Here is a 9,105-nt window from a genome sequence, read left to right as displayed (position 1 = left end):
TCGACGTGTACGTTCAATCAAAATAAATGGCATGAATTGTTGTGTTGCAAACTTATTTGTCAATGTCTAACTGATATCGTTGGCATACCTAGAACCAAAAAATTATAAATAATTAAGTACTGTATCAAAATACTCATAGATGCAGTTCTTAAAAAATGTCACAAATTGTAACTCAATGATGTTGAAAATATCAACACCAGTTGGCATGGAACGTGTAACTGTATGTTCGTTTCATATATTTTATTATCTGATAGTAATATGATGCTCAAGCCATTAACGTAGGGGTCTGTGCTTGAATTTTGTATGATGAGGACATGATTTTTCAATCAGTTTATTTGAGGTTTGGAGCTGGCATATCAGTTACTGCTGGTAGTTCTCTGTTAATTCATGTTTTACTGCCATTTTGCTAGGTTAGTTAGTTTTGATACATATTCTAACATCGGACTACGACTTATTTTAAACTAGATTTTACCGTGCGTATTGTTGTGTGTTTGTTTTTTATTACATTCGCTATATGTAAAGGGGGAGGGTTTAGATCTCTCAATACGTTTTTGACACCGCCGCATGTTTCCACTTGTTCCAAATCAAGTGCACATTTTTGTTAAGGGGGAAAAGCTAAAACCTGCCTCCGAGTTACTTATTTTCTTTCTCTGTTGGAGACCCATAGGTCTTCTGCTGTTTTTCTTTCCTTTGGTCGGGTTGTTTTTTTAATACATTCCCCCATTTGCACTCTCAATTTAAGATGTGTAATTTTTAGGCTAAGCAGATTAAATAACTGATTGTATAATTTTACAGATGAAATAAAAATGGGAAGTAAAGAGGTACATCAGTCATGTTTGACCAAATTAAAGAGTTGTGATGGTAAGTTGAACGTATATGTGCGGTATGTCTCTTCTGTAGAGTACTCCTTCAAAATTTACTATATTATCTGTAATTAAATATTTTAAAAGGTCACACTAATACGTCGTTTGTCAAATAATTAAAAACATTTTATTCAAACATATTTTAATTCTATTAAAGAAATCCAATGTGTTGTCTAACAATCAATCTTGTATTCATTCAAATGATACTACATTCGATCAGTTTGTTGAAATTTCAAGTTTGGGGTATGAAATGCTCAAGATGCTAAATAAAGGCAATAGTATTATTCCGCTGTTCAAAAGTCATATTCCATAGATTAAGCGAAAACAAATCAGTGTCACAAACTTAAACCAAGGGGAAAGTTTAGTTTAGTTTAAACAATATTTTATTCAAATAAATTGAATTGGATTGGGCAACAGGCATAGCCTATGTAAGCCCTCTCCACAAAACAAGGTACAATATATTACATTCAAACAAAGCAACACATACACAAACATAAAGACAAAACAGAATTAATTTTTCAAAAATACCTCTTAGCTGACTGGAATGATATTTCAAATAGTTACCTCAGATCAAAAGTATGACTATTTTAAAATGCTTCAAATGTTAACTCAGAAAAATTATGAAAAAATAAATAAAAAAAAAAAAAAAAAAAAAGTTTTAGTATTCTAGGTTATATACTCCAACATTGATTTAGAGGTCTCACATTAAATTAAATGGTCACCAGTCAGCTATCTAAAATAATAAATTTAATAACTCATTTTTAAAACAACATGTTTGATATCATGTACTTATTTTTACTAAATTATTGCACCTGAAGAAAAACGACAACGAGTAGTAACCATATTGATACATTAAAGAATTATAATAATATAAAAAGAATTTAGAATGTTAATAATAAAAGAAAAAAAAATAGATTTAAGAAATTAAAGATATACAAATTGAATATATGAATGATATAGAAATAAAGGTGCATTTAATAGCTTTTTAGCTTTAATAATATTAATTTCAATGTACTGTCGTTTCATTATACTTTTGTTTCAATTTTAATTATTTTTCAGCTGGTTCGGGTCTAAGAGCTTAATATAATATAAAGTACAGACATACAAAGTAAAAGTTAATTTTTAATTTGGTTTTGGACTATAAAATACATTTCATTATACAAATCTCTCTGAATTTTTTATATATTCATGAACAGCCTTAACTATCTGCACATTGTCTTCAATACTCATAGATTGATCACCAAATAGTATCAAGTTTAAATCAATATCAACTCCATAAGCAGACAGTTTATCAAGGAGTGTGATCCTGTTAATAGTGTAAGATGGACAATCAAAAAAATAATGTTGGTTGTCTTCACATTTATATAAACATTTAGGACAGGAAGGTTCTTCTGTCAAAAAATCATGAAACAAGTGAGAATTTAAATTACTTGCATCGTTTCGTAATTGACAATGAATAATATTAAATTTTCTTATACCTGAACAAAAATATTTAGGAGGAATTTCTGGTTTATATATTTTATCAAGTACAGATTTGAACTGGTTAATCGACAAAGCATTTTTAGCATTAGTATCTAATTCATTCCAGAGTTTAACAACAGATGGTATGAAACTTTTATAATATGAAACTGTTCTGCACATTGGGATGGTATAATTCTGAGAGTCTCTCCTAAGATTGTAATCATTCGATGTGAGAAAACAAGGTTCTAATAAATCTATCATGTAACTTGGAGAAAATCCATTTTTTATTTTATAAAATGTAGTAAGTTTATGCTTCTTCCTTCTGTCTGATAATTTTTCAAGACCTATTTCAGTGTATAATTTTTTAAGAGAAGTTGTACGTCGGAGACCAGTAATAATACGAGCAGCTTCAATTTGAACACTTTCTAATAAGTTAGCTTCTTGTAAAGTACAATTATCCCATATAATGTTTGCATATTCTAGAATAGGGCGAATAAATGCTGTATAAATTGTTATAAGTACATTTCGATCCAAACTATATTTTACTTGTCTTAATAAATGTAATCTAGAACATGCTTTTTTATAAATTGCATTTATATGTAATTTCCAATTAGCCTTACTCTCAAAGTTGAGACCTAGGTGACAGTGACTTTTAACTTCTTTTATTTGGTCCCCTCCAATGCCAAAGTATAAAGGGGGAGGATTGATATCTTTTCTAGAAAATAAAAGGGTTTCTGTTTTGGAGGGATTAAAGGTTACAGCCCAGTTTTCAGCCCATGTTTTAATTCTCCCAAGATCATCAGTCAAAGACATAGAAACAGTATCATAGTCATCATCAATAATGGCATATAAAGAGGTGTCATCTGCAAATAATCTAATATGATTACTCATATTTTCCACTATATCATTAATATAAGTTAAAAAAAGGAATGGACCCAGTACCGAGCCTTGGGGTACCCCAGCACTGGTACCTTTTTGAGATGAATAAAACCCATCCAAAACAACTTTCTGGCATCTGTCACCTAGGTAATCTCCAATCCAATCAATTAAATTACTATGGATACCAAAAACTTTCAATTTATATAGTAAACCATCATGACAAACTTTGTCAAAAGCTTTGGAAATATCGCAAAAAATAAAGCGAATATCTTTTCCTTGATCAAGATTGGAAATAATAGTATTATATATTTCTGCTAGTTGATTTACTGTACTATCACCTGGTTGAAAACCAGATTGAAATTTACATAATAAATTGTGATCTTTCCTCAATCATAAGAGGACAACAACGGAAAAACAGAAACACTGAACAAACGCTAAGATACACAGAAACAGAACGTTTGATAACAACTGTCATATTCCGGACTATTTTCAAGACACTTTAACTGCTGTTATAGAAATCGTACAATCTTATACTCTTATATTGTCGACTGTTCCGTATGTAAGTTCATTCAGTAACGTCATGAAAAAATGTGTTATCCACATAGTAATTTGTACAAAATTAATTTAATAAACAGACAAAATAATAGAAAAGTCTTAGTCTCATTTGAAACAAATAACGAAATAACTGTCATACCAGATCCAGTGATTTACCAAACAACAGTTTAATTTTAAGCTTTTTTTCAATACGTTTATTAAGCCAAAAAGGCCTTGAGCAACAATTTTTAATTATGTGTGCTTTACAAATAATATTTCCATACAACAACCGAGTAAAAAATAACACTTTTTCTTTATTTCCTGCAATTAAGGTTATACTCGTATAATATTCAAATCTAAACTGGTGCTAAAATCTTAGATTTAAAGTCTGCTAACTATTGAATGTACATTCTATTACATGTAGAAGAAGGAAAGGGAACAAGAAATGCACGGTTTATATCTGTAAAACTACCTTAATTACTGAGGGAAGTATCATTTAATTTAGTATGTATATGCCATGTACTCGTGTGATTGATAATTTTTGATACTAGAGAATTCTCATGAGTTAAAACTTTTTTCAAATACTAAGATTTGGAAACTATTATGATCAAATGAAATATCAGCAATTGTACTTAATCATAATATAACGGCTAAAAGTTCTCCATTTTAGTTGTAATTGCAGAGGTAACACAGCCATCGCTTGGTGTTGGTTATGAGATCGGGAGAGCAGTTGGGATGGATAAGAAAATACTGTGTCTTTCCCGTCTTGACTCCGGGAAAAGTACGTTGTTTGATTCATTTTTTTCCCAAATTATAAAGCAAAAGTTATGTAGAAATTTCTGGGTAACACATAAATCACTCATTAATGTATAGGATACTAAGAAAAAAAAACTATCAACCAAACGAAATATATTGGATGTCACCGAGAACTCCTAAACTTGAAAATATTTCTTGAAAGTTTATGTTAACATTTATTTATTGCACTAAGGAATACTAGTTCTTGAGTTTGAATTCAACAGCCTAGCGTTCTAATTGAAAACACCGAATAACAGAAACCATTACCGCATTGTTGAAGGTCAATAATTTAAAATTCGAAACCTATTAAATACAAAAGTTGACGAGCTGATATAACCGAAGACTGAAAATATAGCCGACCCCCCAAACAAATCAGACCTTGCATGCGTTAAGTGAAATACGTAATCTTTGTTTTTTTAGATCTTCATTTTGTTGTTTGTGTTAGTGGAACTCAGATTTTTGTTTTCTATTTTAGAGCTTTCCGGTATGATAGCAGGTTTGCATGGTGATCATAATGTTACAGTGAAATAATATGATGGACAAAACTTTACAGACATTTTAAAAGCTTTCTTTGAAAATTTATGAAAGATGTGTTATTGTCAAAGATTGGATGGTTTTTCCAATATTTTGACCATTTGTGTATATATTTTGACGGTTGTGTTACAATATTGTACATAACAGCAGCTATAAAACAATTGTTCTGTCATGCATACCTGATCGGTGCAACTATACTCAGAGAAAAAATAGACCAGTCACTATAAATATACTAAGAAAAACTTGAGTAACGATATTATAGTTTTATTTCTATTATATAATTATTAAAACATCAATCGTTGGTTGCTACTCTTGGCAATATTTCACAGTGAATCTGTAGTCTTTCACGTATATCTGTGGTATATATTGATGGCAACTGTATTGTAACTCTGTAAAAAATAAAAAATAAATATAAAAAATTCCTCTAAAAAAATTCCCCGTCAAGTAAGCTGATACTTGGATAATTCGTACCGTATTGAAAATTGGATTTATAAATTAATTATTAATTAAAGAGTCTTGACAATTTATCATTCTCTAATGGAAAGGGTTTACGCCTGCTATTGCTGTCGTCGTTAGAGTAAAAGTGGTAATTATAGCATTGTCCATTTATCAGTGATCGGAAAATTTCCTTCAGATGCTACCTCGTGATATTCAAGGAAATTTTACAATGTTTTGCATTACATGTTTTAAAATCATAAAAAAAAATTGGTAAAATTTTATGGAAATCTATGAAGGTTTGACAAAGTTGTTGATATCTTAAAAAAAAACCTTTAACCCAAGACTGTATCTCAATATTGACTGCAAACGAAACCACTTTGTTATTTTAAAAGCAGTAATTAAGATACAACAAATGAAGAAATACAAATTTTGCACTGGATAATAAATTTTTATCATGGAAAAGCTTTTGTCCAAAGTTTCTTCGAATTTCATGAAGGTTTTGAAACGTTATTGATGTGAAATAATAACTTTAACCACATACAATACCTAAATATCGACGAGTCGACAACAGAATGTATAATAGTTAAAACACGCTTTCACGATCAAATCTCACAGGCTCGAAAAAAAAGATGTAGAACAATTGCCAGTGCGGCAGATTTTCTCAAAAGACCAAAGGGCAAAGATGTGAACAATTACTTATCACCGTTCGCTGGCTTTAGCCACGATCCATGGGTGGTGATCTAAACCCATACCGTAATCTGCGATTAAATATATAAATTGATTTATACTTATAGGATTGTGCATATGACAATGCCAGCAGATACTTACATCACCTCTTTTGATTTCCTATTCGGGCCCTTGGTCTCCGCCGGTTCCTTTATCACACGTGCATATCTAACGGTTTCTCCTACAAATAGTCATCGTATGATATACTCCTGGAATTATCACGTGGTCATAGAAACACAAAATATTTCAGATCTAACGATGCAGACAATATTTAAATAGTTTGATCTTAAATTTATTTGAAAATATATAATTTATTCAAAAATAAATAAATCATCAGATTAACTCATTAATTTAAAGTACAAAAAACACTTGAAATAACAAAAAGTACCAAAATGTTACCGATCGATATCACAATGTATTCTGAGCAATTATATTAAATTGTATGAAAAAGCTGGGTCATAGCCTAGATTTAAGATTTACTGATACTGGGAAGACTGAGCAATTTTGGCACTAAAACATGAGATAAAATATGAGATATGAGAATCTACTAAAATATTTGTATTGGATTATTTAACCCTGTCTGCAAGGAAAAGAGGCGACTTTGTTTTAAAAGAAACAGTTTAAAGGTACGTTATCAAAAATATTACCAGTTTGAACATAAAATTCAACATACCGAATATTTGCAAGTATATGTATCCTTTTCTCAGCCATGGTAGGATCTTTAACACCATAGAGAAGACTATAGCGAACAAAAGAAATGACAGAGACAATGTCTGAAAGAAAAGAATTATTTTTTCATATTACCTTTGTCCTTTATGTAAAGTCAAAAACATTCAGACTATAATAGAAAATCAATGTATGAAGCTTCCTTATATATAGTATATAGTGTTGGGATTAACGGGAGAATTGCGCCTTTTGCCCCACAACTTTTTTCTCCTTTGCTACGTTTGCGCTACCTGTTCGTATCATTTGCGCCAAAAGTAAAATATACGATTGTGACAATTTAAAGAAAAATGTCTTTATCCGTGCTTGAGACAGGCTGTTTACATTGGTGGAGATAGAGTCATTTTAAGTCATTTTTTATAGAATACTTTGAAAAATAAAACTATGTACACTCGGAGAATTATATATATTATATTAAAGACGGGAATTAGAAACTCATTATACACACACACTCTCTGCGGCTGAGTTCTCATTCGCATATTTCCGCCATACGCGTTTTATATGATATATAAAAAAAAAATGTGGTTTAATTGCCAATGAGACAAGTCTCCACAATAGCCCAAATGACACAAAAAATAACAACTATAGGTCAACGTACTGCCTTCAACAATGATCAAAGTCCACTTTGTAAATTGTTCATTAGTTATCTTATGTGGTTTTCTTCTTCTTTCACCATAATCTTGTTCAAATTCAATTACGTGCTAATTTAAAGTTTAAAACTGATAAAGAAATGCACAAGCACAAATATATAATATTATTGCATAGCAATATTATTATTGTAACTGTTCATAGACATACCTGCAACAAATCTGCAATGGTAGGACAAATATTACGTGGCTTTCCAAATATCCAGTGCAATAGCGTCCACTGCGGTTCTTCACTTAAACGCAAAAAAAGGTAGAAATTTAGTCACATGTCTTAAATCTTTATTATTTCCATATTAAACTATACTATGATAATTAAACTTTTACGATCTTATATTATTTTATGAAATATATTACTTACCAATTAAGATATGTCCACAATACCTTGAATGACCGTATACCCATGGTGGTAAACGCCATAGATTAACGAAAAAGAAACGTTTCCAAGCACGATACAACGAACGTCATAATGCTCCAAGGTCTGCCAATCGTCCTTTGCAGCTAACGACTGATGCTGAGATCTCGTATAATATTCAATCCATCTCACTCCATTGTTTTTTCTTCTGTAAAAGGTATCTCAAAAATGTTATGTTCACGCTTGTCACGCAACCAGTTCATTTTGGGACTCATTAAATTGGAGGAACCACACCTTTCCCTAGGAGTTCACACTTAAAAGTGATCATGGATATCAAAACGATTCGTAAATGAATGTATAAAACTAGCTTTTGATGTCTTGCATTAAACACACAAACTTAATTATTGCAGATACCTTTTTTATTTGTGTACTTGAAAAGAAATAATTTTCAATGCCAAATAAATAAATAGAATTGAGAATGAAATCGGAGAATGTGTCAAAAAGACAAAAACCCGACCAAAGAGCATGAAACAGCTCAAGGCCACCAATTGGTCTTCAACACAGCGATAAAACTTAGTTTCACACTTGGAGGCTGGTTTCAAATTGTCCCTAAACACTTAATGTTACTAGTTTAGAGTAACCTGACGTATAACTTAACGATATACATAACTAAATCAAAATTTAGAGGCATACAAGACTAAGAAAGGCCAGAGGTCCATGACTTCGGACAGGCACAAAAATACGAGTTACCATGTTTTGTTAGATATCAACCTTCTCCCTATACCGCGTGCCACTGTGGAAAAGGTAACCGCAGAAACAAGCAACATGATAATGATCAACATATGTAAACAATATGACCACTAGCAGTTACTGACATGCCGGTTCCAGACCTCAGCAGATTGAAAGATTATGTCTTCATATCAATATCAGGCACAATCCCTTCCGTTGGATATTTAGTATCATACTATCATAAAATACGCGAAGAACATAACCCGTATCATGCCAACAACTGGTTTTAGAAGAAATGATAATACAAACTTAAAAGAAAGATAGATAGAAAGTTTGTCCCAATTCCGAAAACAATTGGTTACTTCCGTCTGTTTAATTGTAAAAAGGTATAAAAGCCAACTGAAAGTGAGCTCTGTGTGTATAC

At 31.1% G+C, this 9,105-nt stretch overlaps 1 protein-coding gene across 1 annotated transcript; it reads right to left on the bottom strand.

Annotated features, from left to right (window-relative positions):
- Positions 1-5,314: 5,314 nt before the first annotated feature.
- LOC139517739 (uncharacterized) lies at positions 5,315-8,048 on the bottom strand. The gene is made up of 5 exons (XM_071309113.1): positions 7,959-8,048; positions 7,752-7,833; positions 6,904-7,003; positions 6,333-6,411; positions 5,315-5,455 (listed from the first exon to the last, which is right to left on the bottom strand). Exons 1-5 carry the CDS (start codon positions 8,015-8,017, stop codon positions 5,359-5,361), a joined length of 417 nt encoding a protein of 138 aa, XP_071165214.1. The 5' UTR covers positions 8,018-8,048; the 3' UTR covers positions 5,315-5,358.
- Positions 8,049-9,105: the final 1,057 nt, after the last annotated feature.

The sequence above is a fragment of the Mytilus edulis genome, chromosome 3 (assembly GCF_963676685.1).
Source record: "Mytilus edulis chromosome 3, xbMytEdul2.2, whole genome shotgun sequence".
NCBI classification, from domain to species: domain Eukaryota; kingdom Metazoa; phylum Mollusca; class Bivalvia; order Mytilida; family Mytilidae; genus Mytilus; species Mytilus edulis.
The sequence above is the reverse complement of the archived record's forward strand: the minus strand, read 5'-3'. Positions and strand labels throughout refer to the sequence as shown.

Coding starts and splice junctions, on each gene's coding strand:
- LOC139517739 (XM_071309113.1), bottom strand. CDS start 8,017: ATGGCGTTTACCACCATGGGTATACGGTCATTCAAGGTATTGTGGACA. Junction 7,834..7,958: donor TTGTGGACATATCTTAATTG/GTAAGTAATATA, acceptor TTTGCGTTTAAG/TGAAGAACCGCAGTGGACGC. Junction 6,412..6,903: donor CATATACTTGCAAATATTCG/GTATGTTGAATT, acceptor GACTATTTGTAG/GAGAAACCGTTAGATATGCA.